General features: G+C 42.3%; 1 protein-coding gene across 2 annotated transcripts in view; it reads right to left on the bottom strand.

The window, feature by feature from the left end:
* slc66a2 (solute carrier family 66 member 2) overlaps positions 1–15,115 on the bottom strand; it is a 42,190-nt gene that overhangs the window by 10,227 nt on the left and 16,848 nt on the right. For both annotated transcript variants that reach the window (XM_085791996.1, XM_085791997.1), the window contains one exon: positions 13,170–13,386. In XM_085791996.1, the coding sequence (XP_085648122.1) occupies positions 13,170–13,386 (217 nt within the window). The remainder of the gene's footprint in view (positions 1–13,169; positions 13,387–15,115) is intronic.

Genomic DNA, 15,115 nt, shown 5'->3' with positions numbered 1-15,115 from the left:
TCTGTAAAATTGAAATAGCTTGAAAAGCCATTTGGTGGGAGATGCACCCAATATATCCAATTGGGATATGTCATATATGATGTGCATCCATTAATGCAATGGTGCAGCTATGAAGAACATTGAGCTTGAACAACACCAGCTACAGTGTACAACACAGTGTAGGTGATGGTGGTCAGATCCACAGCCCTGACAGTTTTTGAGGAGGAATCCCTGTGCCTCCACTGTGGGCAGGAGAACCTATTCCAGGACTCTTTAATGTGCATGGGAGTGTGAGTATTGTTTTAAGACAGACTTGAGGAATGTGCACCTATTCTGTAGCAAGACATCTAAGTGGAGAACTGGATTTTGGATGGTAAACCTGATATTCTAGCTCCACTTTACACAGTTCTGTGCAGAAAACTGTGTATCAAATATGTGCTGTCGGCCTGGTACCATCTGAGGTTTGAAACCCATTTTCTTCAAATATAAATGTTCTGGGCTGAGAGACCATTCATTATTTTGTAGATGAAGCACTTCTGTTCTGTACTTGCTTTGAGTTCTTCCTCAAAAAAGGAACCTACTTCATCTTTTAGGTTCTATTTTTGTGCTTGAATTGTTTTCTGAAACTCTGTGCCACTGTTTTGAAATTCATTTTGCAGGTCTTTGTGGACTTTATCGACTGCTGTTGCTGCAAAATTAGGTTTAATTTGCTTTGTTGAGAAAAAAAACACTATTCACAAAGCAACTGCATTCCCTCACAGAACAGGACTTGGTGCTTTCTCCTTAAAGGGGTAGTTCAACATTTTGGTAAATTGGCCCATTGCCATAGTTTTAAGAGTAGGTTTGTTACCTTTAATTGTCGGTGCAGGCTATTTCTAGAACGGCGGAGCAGAGCCGCGAGCTGCTCAGAGCTACGCTACGGAGGCTAATGGGATTTCTTGGTTTCCCTCATCAAACTCATCATATTCACAATCCAACAACTCCAAAACGCTCTGGTGGACAAGTTGTGACCTGCACATTCACCACGCTATGAGATAATAACAGAACGTTTTGAGGTAAATTCATGCAAAACTGTTGATATGCGTTCCCGTTTTTCGTCAAGCAGTCTCTACATTTCTGCAATTCCACCAGAGCGTTTTGGAGTTGTTGGATTGTGAATATGATGAGTTTGATGAGGGAAACCAAGAAATCCCAATAGCCTCCGTAGTGTAGCTCTGAGCAGCTCACGGCTCTGCTCCGCCGTTCTAAAAATAGCTTGCATCGACAATTAAAGGTAACGAACCTACTCCTAAAACTATAGGGATTATGGCAATGGGCCAATTTGCCAAAATGTTGATCTATCCCTTTAAATCTCCACGGGGGTTCCGCCCCCAAAGGAACAGAAACAAATGGATTCGTTTTCATCTACTGCAAGAGAAAGAAAAGCTGAGCGATGAGAGCAGATGGCGGCTGGAGCGGTGGGACAGATGGTCTGAAGGTTCTCCAGCTGCTTCAGGAGGTTTTTCTTCAGGGAGCTGATGCTGCTCTCCTCCACTGTCCTGCTACACGCTGCAGCGCCGTGACGGCCCAGTACCATCAGTATAGTCAATACACATCCATGCCAGCACGTGGCTCTATGAGTGTAGGTGTGTGTGTGTGTGTGTGACAGCGGCCTGTAGGCTAAATAAGGCTCTGGCACTCTTATCTAGCATACTGGGATGCAGCTCAACACCACAAGCCTTATAAGGCTGCGAGTTGGCCGTCTGGATTGTCCCGTCACCCTGTTTTGTGTTTGTCTGTGCACGTGCATGTGTGTGTTTTCTGTCTGTGTTGTTGTAGTTTATTTGTTTTATGGCAGGCTGGTCGGTGTCGGTATGTACCTCAGGCTCAGGACCAGCTAATAATAGCAGTGGCCTAAGAACTATTAACACAAAACCTTCATCACACACACACACACACACACCTACTTAGTGTGTCCCTCATGCAGTATCTGTCTTCACATATTTTTTCACTTGCTTTGGCTCAGATAGTTTCCTCTGGTTCCAAATTGAGTTTCAACTAGTTCAGGGATTCATGAAAATTTCTAAATTATGTTAAGAAAAAAAAATGAAAGTAACACAATTAAAATGATTTTAAAAAACTGGCCATAATAAAAGACAGAGATTCAATTTTCTTACACTTTTTTTGAAAAATGTGTTGCTATAAAAGCTTATCAAAAAATGACTGTTTGAAGCAAATTATGACTAATTAAGTCATGATCATGATTCTCCTTTGAAGCCGACAGTATCTTTCTATTCTTATTAATTGTTTGATATCTCTGTTCAAGTCTCTCTCTTATCCTGAGTGTCTTATCCTGTCACTTTCACCTCTATTCCTCGAGGGTGGATGAGCTGTGAGATGAGCAGTGTTTGGCTGACTTCATGTGAGCTGGTTGGGCTTGCCGACTACAAAAGAGTGCAGAGTGCTAAAGGGCAAGGCCCGGGGGCGTATGTGTGAGACACAAAGGTAAACATTAGATTTCAAGGCTCGGAGGTATAGGCAGAGATCAGGGGGTGAGGTTGGGACAAGGCCGGGGTCTGGGAAACAGGCTGCACGTCCCCCTAGGAGCTCTCCTCAGCCTTTAAATCAGCCCATCCATTCCCATCCATTAGCTAACCCACACAGCTGGAGCCAGACTCAACAAAGTCAAGAGGCAGGGCACGGCCAGGACAGGTCTCCGGTCTATCACTGATATAAAGAGACAAACAACACACATTCACACGTATTATATGGGCTCTCCAATCAGACACTCCAATAAGCAAAGTTTTGGTTCACTTGAATGTTTTTCTGTGTGAAGGCACCAAAGCGGACCAAGGGGGAAAACGCTTCAAGTTTCAAAACTGAACAGAACCAGAGAAAATTAACTTTAGGAGTGAAAGTGTGTGTGTTTTTTTTTTTTTTTTAGCTCATTATATACAACTACCAGCTTATTATTACGTCCTGCGTCCACTAAGGGGCATTCCAACCAAATCTGTTATGTAACATTTGCAACACACCTGAGTTTTACCAACTCAATATAAAACTTTAAGAAGGGAAATTGAAATATTATAAGTAGTGGTGAAACAGATCACAGTTGATCCGTGATCCGTTCAGATCGCTCTCCACGAAACGGCATGCAAGTGGTCCACGGATCGATCGATAAAAGAAGAAGATGTGTGTGTAGTGTGGGAACGTACGTAGGTGCATCGCCCCAGCTGAATAAACGGGCAATTAAAAAAACTCCACTAGTGAATTTGAAGCTGCACCTCTATACATTACGTTGCACACAACAGCAAAATTGTTTGTTATATCAACATGTTTTCTACCCCGAACGTCGCAACACACAACGTTAATTTGCGTCGTTGTGGAAGGCACATGCTCGAAAGTCAGTTTCCACCTTGGAATGTTCTGATTTTTAAAATAATTTGAATTCTGTTCGAATAGCGAGGTTCGTCCTGACAGCCCATAGTCTAAATTGTTGTGTAAAACTCTATCCCAGACAGTGAACAGTCTCTCCACATGCTGCAGTGTTGTGTGGAGCTGTGTTTGGGCAGGTGGGTGATTTGGGCGGCTGAGTCAGCCAGTGAGTGGATTACTAGGGGAAAAAAGAGAAAAAGAAGTCTTCACTTCCGTTGCTGCCGGCCCAGTGCAGTTTTGAGTGGGATTGATTGGAACTGTAGACAAGAGACCAAGCAGACACATTAAGGTGAGTGCATGGCTGGGACGTCTACCGCTGGTGTGTTTGTGTGTGTGGGGAAATTATGGTGGAAATATGCTTGGCCTGGACAGCCAGTCTGGATACAAAGCCATCAAGCTGCTTATCTGAGTCCAGGCGGTGGATATCATCCCTTTCACTGTTAGTGAGCTTGTCTGCAGTCCACACACACAGAGACACACAACTATAATGATAGCAGCTTTTCAGCCCCAGAGGAATTCATTAAATCGGCACGACTGATACAACGAATCCTAAAACAGCAAGGTAAAAAGTAAATTTATGAGTGAGAGCTCAAAAGATCAGCAGAGTGGTCAAAAATAAAACTGAGACTGAGGGGGAAATAAATCTCACTTTCTATAATTTGGGAACTTTAACAGAAGAGGGTGAATGAACATCGGATGAATGTCAACAACATCCTCATGGGACAAAAACATCTAAACTCCTCTCTCTGAATAATGCAATATTCAAAACTGTGTTGCTGCTGCCTGTCGACAGAGTGTCACACTGCAGTTCTGGTGTGTGTGCAAAACGGAAGACGTCCAAATATGATTCACTGCACCGGCAACGCTGGTGCTGCTCCAACTCCGACTCCGACTCCGACTCCGTCCCCCCGGGTGGATGAGGTGCTGAGGCTTCTAGTTCCTACTGAGAGCCGGAGTATACATACACACTGGGAAGGAGTCTGGCACTTCAGAAGTAACCCTGGTGTGAGCGGTGGCACAGAGGCCGGGACATTCATTAGGCAGAAGTCAGTGTGATGTTTTTTTCTACGCTGATGTGCTGCATGAGATCTGATATATTACTTTTTTGTGTTAACCCGTTATAGTAAGTACACACTATTAAGCATTGGTTAAGCATTAATACTGAATTCTTCATTTATAACGCATGGATACTCATTAGTATGTAGTTTATAAGCACAGTTAGAGCTTGAGTTAAACATTTTATCGGCCATGTGAGCGGCGCGCACTCTAGCGGCCGTCGCGCGGCGTTTCTCTTCTTTTTCGCGCCGAGTCTATTTTATTTCCTCGTCGTGTGGCTACGCGGCCCTCCAACAGGTAGAAAACTACAGAGAATTGTGTATAAAACAAATATATTACGTTTAAAAGTGATTAAAATAAATGTCTCATGTACCAGAGGCAAAGCCAGTAGCAGTGCAACATTATGGGGTTTGTTTTTTTACATTGTGGATCCATGATCGTGTAGTTAAACAGTTAATTGATACCATTTAAAGGTCCCATATTATGATGTTTTTCAACTATTTCACATGGTTCTAAGTTGTCCAACCATATAGTATTCCTAGTGTATTGTCCCCAAATCAATCTGCAGCTCTACATCTCAGTAATCTAAAAGTGGCTCTCCAGAGCTCTCCTGAGAATGAGCCATTTCTGTGTCTGCACCTTGAAATGCAAATAAGATGTGTAAACCACGTCCACTCCACACCTGTCACGGGGAGAGGGTGTGGTTTTCACTACAGGTACATGTGCCAGTGTTGACATTGGGACAGGGGACGGGCATTGATTTCCAATAAAAAAAAAAAATTCTGAGACTGGCATCTTGTCTGAAAAAATGTAAAAAAAAAAAGATGTAAAGTTCTGTGTGAAACTGTCAAATAAAAAAAACAAGTGAAACTGAGGAGCAGCACAAACTTTGCACTGTTGTATGGACTGATGAGAATATTGACGTGGTTTTGCGCCGGGAGAGGAGACTTCCTCGTTCAGATCAGGTTCAGATGTCTCTCATTCCGTGATGAGGAGTCGGACCGCTGCGCTGATGAGAAGCGGTATCATTCCAATATTCTCTGATCCGCTGTTTTTCAGTCAATGATTCAAAATGATCATCTGGCGGCCGCAGTACGGACCGCTCCTCCCGTAGGCCTACCGCTTCATGTCAAATGGCGGACGGGGGGAGAGAGAGAGCGTGCGTGTGTGGATTGGGGGGGGGGGGTCGCTGTTCCGGAAAAGTGTCAGCGGGCGGAGCTCACGTTTTTCCAGACTGGCCCAGGGGGGGTATAAGGAAGTACCGGGAGGTGGAGTCACCTGAGTTCAGCGCATCCTGACGTCACGTCTGCCAGCACTTCCAATTCGCCCGTTTGGAGACACGATCTCAAAAAAGTGTAGAAATCAATTAAGGGAGTGAACAGACTTTTTCCACATCCAGGCGTCATAGAAAGGCCACGGGAACACATAGGACCACTACAAAACCTGTAGAAAGTTAGTGCATAATATGGGCCCTTTAATATAGTCTGCACTTGCAAACCCTACATAATCAGCAAATTACCTGTGAAAAAGGTACTGTCAATCCATTTTAACAGGAGGGATGTAAAAATGTGTTGAGATGCATAAAGTGCACTCATTTACTGCAGGCTTGACAAGGTGAAGCCGACAGTGAAGCCGTGTTGCATCGCGTCCGTGCCTGGTGTAGCAGTTAAAAAATTCTGTTCCGCCCCGCTTACGTATCGCGGCACGGCCGTTCCCAGTGTATTCCTGGCGTAAGGGCTGGGAGAAGTTTCAGAGTCCTCCGTGGCTTCTCTGAGTTACAGCGGGGCTCCGTGCAGCACTGCATGTCCATATGACGGTTGAGAATGGAGCTCACTTTTTTCGTCCAAAAAGACACACCAAAAAACATCCAAATACCTCCATGCTGCTCGTCTGTAATGTCCCTCTTGTATTGAAGCCCCAACATGAGAAATTGTCCCGAAAAAAATGTAATAAGTATATATTTTTAGCTTGTTTGCACCAGAAGCTCCTTTTCCTGGTCGGTCCAAATCTCGCGAGATTTGCGCCGGCGTCAGTAATCGCACTGACGCCGGCTTCAATACAAGGCGGACATTACAGACGAGCACTATGGAGGTATTTGGATGTTTTTTGGTGTGTCTTTTTGGACAAAGAAAAGTGAGCTCCGTTCGCAACCGTCATATGGACATGCAGTGCTGCACGGAGCCCCGCTGTAACTCAGAGAAGGCACGAAGGACACGAACTTCTCCCAGCCCGTAGTCCACATGAGGGTGAGTAGCCTAGATAATGAGTGAAATTTGAATTTTGGGTGAACTATCCCTTTAATAGTGTGTACTTATTATAAAGTTCTACCCTTTCTTTTTGTTGTTGTTCCAGACACTAACAGGAAAAGGGCACTCTGCTTTGCCTCTCTCGTCCGTCTGTGTTTGTCTCTGCAAAATGAACACTGCACCCTTTTCATTCACACTTGCACACATTCATTTATCCCCTCAGCCTGACTGTATCTCTCACTTCTCTGTAGCTAAAAATAGCCTCAGCCAAAAAAGCCAAGCTGATCGTAACCCTGCACACAAGCTCTAACCTTAAAAAATGCACTCTGAAAGCAAAACAGCCTCATTTTACAGGATTTGGCTTCCTGTGCACACACACGCACTGGCTCATACCACAGTCTATGTTTCATACACACACACAGACACACTTTGAATGAAGTGCAGAGGTAAAGTAACCTAGCAACAGCTTGCCACACTCAACAGGTTGTGCACAGAGGGAGGACACAAACAATCAACAGAACTGGAAATGACAATGTCGTCTGCCGTCTACGGAGGCTCTCACAGCCGTCACATGATCTGCCCCGGCTGATGGAGGAATATGACAAAAGAGCTGACAAACAGGACCGACATGAAGCTTCATGTTTCATACCGGCTGGATATTATAATACCTTAGACTTGACATTACACTAAACACAGGAAAATTATGTTTTTCACTCTACTTCACTGTAGCTGGGCACTGAAACCTCAGATATTTGTAATAACGTGGAGGTTTGACCATCTAACACAGTAATGCAGTAAAGCTGGAAAGCACATAACATTAAACCACTAGTTCACACTGTAATAGATCCAGTATATTGCAGCATTTTGACAGTTCTCAAAAGGAACTACATTTCTTTCTTTCTTTTGCCCTTTTTCCTATCAACTTGCCAACGTTTGAAATAAATACCAGTGATGATGACATCATAAGCAATTACACTGCAGTGCTCATCACCAAGGTGATTTTGTTAATCTCAGCCTGCAAGCACATGTTACATAGACCGACTGAGTGCTCTTTAATAAGGAGCGGATGTGAGGCTGTATTCTCACAGCTGGCCAGTGGCCATAAGATTGAGTGTTAAGAGCATGTCTCATGTTGGCAATAGCCTGACTGTGCCAATCTGTACTGTGTGTCATTCCCCTAGGCTCTCTCCTGACTTTCCTGTCAGTTAAAGGCAAAAATTTCCCAAAAATATCTTTAAAAAAAAGGAATCCTTACGGCGTGTTCACACCGGACGCGAGTGAAATATTCGCCTCGCTCTACTCGCTCGAGTTTGCCCGCTGGAATATTTGTCTTTACTCGCAGCAGTTCAATATTTTGAACTCACGCGAAAAGGCGAATTTCGTGTTCGCTTCATTCGCGCCGCTGGCACAAATTCGCGTCCATTTGCGTCTGTACATCGACTTTGTATGTAATCTTATCACACCAAAAATTTGCCTCGTGCCCGGTGTGAACACCGCCGTTAGAGGTAATAGCTACAACTTTTTCATCAAAACAATTAATTTTTCCAAAAATAATAGGCCTACATCCACAGAACAACGAGATGGGTGTAGAATAAAACTATTGATTTTACAATTTTTTTTCATAGGATATAAATAATTGTTTAATAAATTTTGATGGGTCAAAAATATATAAATATTTACATCTGGTTATGTTGACAACGTCGACATGAAATGCTCTCTGCGCCAACAGCATTAGCATGTTGATGTCACGTGAGGCGGAGCTCAGGGGGAGTCAGATCGTGATAGCTCTTTGGAGAGAATGGCATCGTGCTAATGCTAATGCTAATGCTAATACTAACTAACGGTCAGTCGGTACTGTAACTTTTCTGGTGCAGGCGTGATGCTGCAGGTTTGTCGGGTTCGTCTGTAGGTGAGTTAGTATGAAATGATTCAGATGTGGTTCCAGTCTGCTGTCAACACCGGAGCTGCTGCTCGTTAATACGGTTAGTGTTAGCTTAGCTTTAGCTACTAGCCACTCCCTATGGCAACCAGTACAATTGAAGGTTGGAGCGAGAGTGGGTGAGTGTGAATGTGACACCTACTGGACAGAAGGAATTAAACTTGTAGCTAACACCTTTAAATTTTCTGACGCCATTCATATCATTTTCTATTGCAATTATTAACCAATTTAGGTTCTGTTATTCCCTCTCAATCATAGACTGTAAAAAAAGTCAATACAGTAGTTATCATTGTTTGTCCACAGTTCCCTAGGTGCATTCAGGTTGTCTACCTCGGCATTATCTCATTGATATCAACCTCACTATTTACAGTTCACTCTCTTCGTGGGCTGTATCACAGATGTACTATATATGAAGTCGCTGCGAATGAAAACTGAACAATGGCCGACCCTTAGTGTTTGTTTGGCTCAACTATAAACAGAGCAGGTTTCTTCTTCTACTGTGCAAGCTGCTGAAATCAATTGCCCCTGGTGGGATTAATAAAGTTGTTTGAGTTGAGTTGAGTTGAGTTCTGTTGTATTTCTGCAAATTATCATATTAAACCGCACTCACTGTTACCACAGAAACCACGGGTGTCGCCAAATTAACCAACCATCTTTTCCAACAGAGTCACACATTAGTTTTGTCTCTTTTCATGAGGGCATGGCACACTGAGAATTTGTTGAGAGAACTGGGCCAAAGCAACTGTGAAATACTATAAAGCTCTTTGGCAATGATCAACATATAAAAACTGTTTGTGAGAAACAGTTATTAACATTGCCTTTAATTTTATCAACTGATGAGCCATATATTTTAACTCCCTTCAAAAACCCACTACATATAAAGTTTACCATTCTGAACCAATGTCAGAATGTGAGAGTTATTATATTCTATCAAGTGACTCCTAATATCCCACAATTCTCTAGCCCTTCACCACAGTCATTTCATACACCACCCATGATGTAATGGCTCCTGCTGCTGCTGCTGCTGGGTTTGACTACACAGAAAATTGTTGGCCTATTTCCGAAACATCAATGGCTATCATTAGCTTTTGTTCAAAATAAAAAGTGAAACTACTTCTCCTAGAGGCCTCAGCAACCATATGATGAAAAAATCCATCCGCTGCAGCCAGTGTGAAAGAAAAGGTAAAGAGGCGAATCCCTTCCACGAGCACGTCCAGTAGCTAGACGGCTTTGAGGCCGATGTGAGTGGTGGTAAACAAAGTGTTGGGTGGGTAGGAGGCAGCGAAAAAACAACAACAACAAAAAAATCTAAAATAAATAAGGCATGGGACAGAGAGGGTATGGAAAGGCCCAGCGTGGGAGCTGTCATGGCCGTTTAAGTGGACAGGCAGCCCTGCTGGAGCTCTGTTATCTGTCTGCTCCAGAAAGCTAACCAACAGGAGGAGGAGGGGGGGGGGCACTGCTCTGAGGCGGGACACACGCTGTGAGAAAGCTTTTTTATCTGGCCTGTGTGGTCGGTGGACAAACTCAAACTCACACTTAATCTAATCACTACATCATCAGTTTAATCTCTTCAATTACTTAACAACACTTTCAACTTGATCATATTTCTTTTCTGTTGAATCTGTTTGCAATCACGTTAATGTGCTGTCAAATCTGTTTATTAGGGCTGTCAGATAACATCAGTACACTTTAGTATCGCAATATTTTACGACGTTATGCTGTACTTTTTTTTTGAAGTGCTGTATCAACACTTTATCAATAAATCACATGTGGTTTTGTGTTGCTGATGCAATTTTTAGTGTTGTTGAATGTTGCAGTGACAATTTCTTTTGTTTTTGTGATCAACTGTTTTTATTTGACAAATTTTACTTCCTAATAATGGTTTTCTTGCTGTTCCTGTGCGCACGTTTTTACTGACTGAGGCAGATGTTAATTCCTGTGTACATACTGTATCCCCTTCAGGATATCAGTATGTATGGTATTTCCAGATTCTTGCCATTCCATTTATGTGTCCTCAGTGCTTTTCGACTAAAATGTTGTGTACTATTAAAAGCGGTTTATTTTACTGGCCACAGCTTGGAAAACTACCAGCATTGATTTTGAAACTGTGTATGCTTTCAAAAATCAATTTCACTTCAAAGCCTCTAATTACAGCCTGTGACTTGATGCAAATCAACATTAATGAGCCAATATGATACATTAGCGACAGATACAGCCAGACAGAAACCTCATTACCATATTGATTCCCAGACAAACTTCAGAGGGCCAATTGTCATGTTCGCATAATAAATAAATGTCAGGAGCCCCGTCCTTACTTCCTGCTCAACAGGTGCCTTCATAATACTTAATAAACACGTGTCAGTGTTAATGATGCTGTGTGAGACAATATAATCTGGAGACATTACTTACAAGTGTGTGCCACAGTAACACACCCTCAGAGCTGCTTGTGGTAGAAGTGGCTCTCATAAATAAAACAGCACTCATCAGCAGAGACGTTGTCATTAATCACAGACACAACAAGCTTTGCTTTGATTTCCATCTGAATGAGTCTTGGTAAAATGATACTCGTGGCTCAAATATTTGAGAGAAACAGGGCCAGTAGATAACTTCTCTGCATGGTTGGAGAGAGAACACAATCCCACAGACACTGTCTATCACTTCACGCATCAAGTAACAAGTTGTAAACAGACTTTTTTGAAATTGCAATTTGACTGTGACAAAAGGTCGACAAAAGAGACATGTGGTAAAATCTGTGTAATGCAGGCCCTGCATCGCTCCTCCACTGACGGTTGATGGGAGCTCAGCTGACAAATCAAAGTTCTGGCAGGATCAAATGGTGATGTATTAACTACTGCTACTGTACGACTCAAACCTATAAAACCAACCAATCAGAAAACATAAAATGACGGCAAACACTGGCTGGTTTGATATTGGGTAAATGCTAGGGATGCCCGATAACTATTGACCTGATATCAAGAAATTATGACATCATTCTGATAGCATAACGAATAGCCCTGATATACCGTACTTTCCGGACTATAGAGCGCACCTGAATATAAGCTGCACCAGCTTAATTTTAAAAGAAAATACATACTGTATAGGGGCTGCACTTGAATATAAGCAGCAGGTTTTCATGCTGTAACATGAGATATTTACACAGAAAGACAGTATGGAACTGTGCAAGTCCGCTTGCTTTTGGTTACGCTCCTCTCCTCCATGTGCATTTGTTTACAACGAAGCCGGTGTAAAATCAACAAATGGAGCGGTGGATAACATTACATAACATATACAATGTTACAGCGTGTGTGTTTGTGTAGTCTTAACCGTCATAAACAAATTTATGGGTTATGGAGCGTGTCTGTGTGCGGTGTGCAGAGACAAGAGCTGGGACACCGGGGTGGGCGAAAAAAGTAGCGGCTTAGAGTCCGGAAAGTAGGCTACAGTATATAGTTTTTGTCAGCACTGTGGTGTGGGTCGTTTTTTTAATCAAGCGCTCTCACTCCTACATGAGACCTGAACGGCCTACAGCGACTGCTGTGTTCAAGTGGCCACGGTATAATCGGAAAAACAACTTTCTGACTGAAAAAAATCATCAGAATACTCCCTCATGTCAGAAAACAACTCGTCAAGTCAGTCATAATTTGGTAGTTGCCGACTTGACTTGATATCAACGTGTTATCCAAAACAGTTTTTGGTTTTGTTTATAGTATTGATGTTGTTAAATATCTTATCTCCAGGTACGTTATCGGTATCGGCCTTTGGAAGCAGAAAGTTATCGGTATCGGTTTAAAAGAAAAATTATTGTGCATCCCTAGTAAACACCAAGTCTTAACTTTGCAATGTATAGCATGCTTATTAGTGTTCAACTGTGTTAGCAGTCAATACTTTTACAACTTTCTGAATGCACTACACATACAGTATGTGAAACACAAAGATGTTTCATTTTGTGTGACTGAGTCTGAGTCTTCATCCTCATTTCTACATTTAAATTATCTCTCTATGCAGGTTAGTGATTTCGTTCCGTATCAGAAATGATCTCCATCCATGAAAAAAAAAAGAAAACAATCACATGGCAGCAAAGGAAGCTGTCGAGTCATAAAATGCAGAATTTAACTGCACAGCATTTGCTGACAAAGACGAGCAGGTTGCATTAATCACTGGTAGTTGTGACATGTCAAGAACCAGTCAAGGAGCACACAGTGTTTGAGTCATCATTTCCAAAGGTCTCCATTTTTTTCCCCATCCAGACTAAAATGCAACCCCAGAGTCCAGCAGCGTTTCTAAAAGTTTTTGTTTTAGCAGCTCAGTCACCAGTTGCAGACAAAGCAAAAAATTTAAACATATTAAACATTTTAAATTTAGACATATTAGTGTGAAAGTAGACTAATAATTTGATAGACACGCCAATATCCACTTTGAGCTAATAAGCTGTTAACTGTCCAAACCCTCGCCCATGGCTTTAAGCCAAACTGGATGTAATTCTCTAAGAATATGAATAGAATAAATTGGAATATTCAGGACTAAATCCATACCTCATGCCCTCAGTGGATTTATTTTGATAGTTGCAGTACAGCTGCGGTGTGCCCAGCATTGCCTCAGAGAAGACGGCCAGGAAGCCCAGAGACTCCACAAACAGCGCAGAGTCCAGGAGGAGGTAGGTGATGTAGGCCGCCACCAGCGTGAAGGCCAGAACGCACTGCACATAGTCCACGAAGCGACTCCACGACCAGAAGTAGCCCCAGTCGAAGTCTGAAGGTGCACAACATGGGGGAGACCACAAGTGAGTCCACAGAAATGAATATGACAACTGGAGGTTTTAGGGTGAGGACAGATGGTCAGTATGAGATGAGTGACAGAAACATTACAATAAAGTAGGTAAAGCAAAGTGCATTCAGGTAACTGTAAGAGACTTGTGGTTGTTCTTGGTTTGATTGCTTTTTAGACACACCACAGAGCATGTGATGAAAAATCCCAATCCCAAACCATCAAAAGCTTGCATGGAAATGGTTTTGCTTTTCTAAAAATGGTGTTAAACACAAAAAAACACAAGGTCCATCAATGTATCATGAGGGGTAACAGTCAGTCTGTGGCCCTGATGATCACCCGAGTCTTTAAATGATACAATCTGAGAAAACTTGAGAGGGGACCTGAGTTTGAAAGATGTGGGTGGGTGTACAGAAAGAAAAGACAACAAAATTACCAATGCTACTGTCATGGGAGATCCAGAGCTTTTGGCACTTGACACAAACAGTCTGTCGGGATCATAATGCTTTAATAATGTGGAATATGCAATTACAGGAAAAAAAAATTGGAAAATCAGTTCACCCCCTGGGGAGCATGAACATACCCAGCACATTTCTGATGACAGTAATTGTTTATTATTATTAAAATAGTGACTCCTAAATTAAAAGTCTAAACAGAAAGTACTCCATCATTGCCAGAACTTGGTATGCTGATGCTTCCGTCCTTCCTTCCAAGAGTTGAAGTTTGCTACTAGCCTAAATAAAACTCCTCTACTTAGTGGTTGGTTTCAGGTCAGTCAGTGGGCTATGGGACACCTCTGGATACTTCTTTGTATGTGCATGAAATTAAATTTCCTCCTTCTCCTCATGTCTCCTTCTCCATCACCCGAGGAAATAATTATCTACTAATCCCCTCTGTTCTTTTTGAAGTCTTATCTCGTTAATGAAAGGAAGCAAAAACACCATTATTGTGAACATTTTTTAAACTAACTTCACACTCAGACTGTGAGTTTTCACACAACTCCCACAATGCAGTTCTTATATTCAGAAAAAAAAGATCTATATGTCGCAGCTACAAATAGGCCATTCACACTGCACACGGCATGGGAAGTGGTCTCATTCAGATTCTTGCAGAACAGGAGCTTGTGAATCCAGGGTCATGTGAGAGGGTGAGGGAGTGAGGGTGATGAAAAGCCCTGAGGGAGAGTGACAGTAAGTTGAGGTTATAGTATTTTCAACCCTGTGGTAATGGGCTGGATGGAAATCTGGACACTGATGAATCATTTAAACCTGCTTTTATGCCCCAACACCTCTCATGGACTCTCTTTTCGCTGAGGAAATGATCGGATAAGGATTCTGAGCACAACATCACTGACTTCCTGTAATAAGCAACAGAGCCAATACTAATCATACTACGATAATATCTCAGTGCTGCAAAGCCTTGAATGCCTCAGGTACTCATTTAAAAAGGGAAAAGCACAAAAAGGCAATACTTTAAAAGCTTTTACTAGTAATTTATATGATACTTAAACATTCAACATGTCTTTGGGGCACAAAGGCTGGGGAAACAGCACATCTGTGGCAGCTGGTTTGATGTGAGAGCAGAGGACATTGAAAGAGTTCATCATTACAATCTAATTGTGGCAGATGTTGCTGCACTGATGTATCTTAAATGGGATTTCCACAAACCTCAAATGCAATAGAAACAATTCATTTAATCATGTTTAAATGATACA

The sequence above is a fragment of the Trachurus japonicus genome, chromosome 11, assembly GCF_045865225.1.
Source record: "Trachurus japonicus isolate A0001 chromosome 11, Traja_1.0".
In the NCBI taxonomy this organism is placed as follows: Eukaryota; Metazoa; Chordata; class Actinopteri; order Carangiformes; family Carangidae; genus Trachurus; species Trachurus japonicus.
The sequence above is the reverse complement of the archived record's forward strand: the minus strand, read 5'-3'. Positions and strand labels throughout refer to the sequence as shown.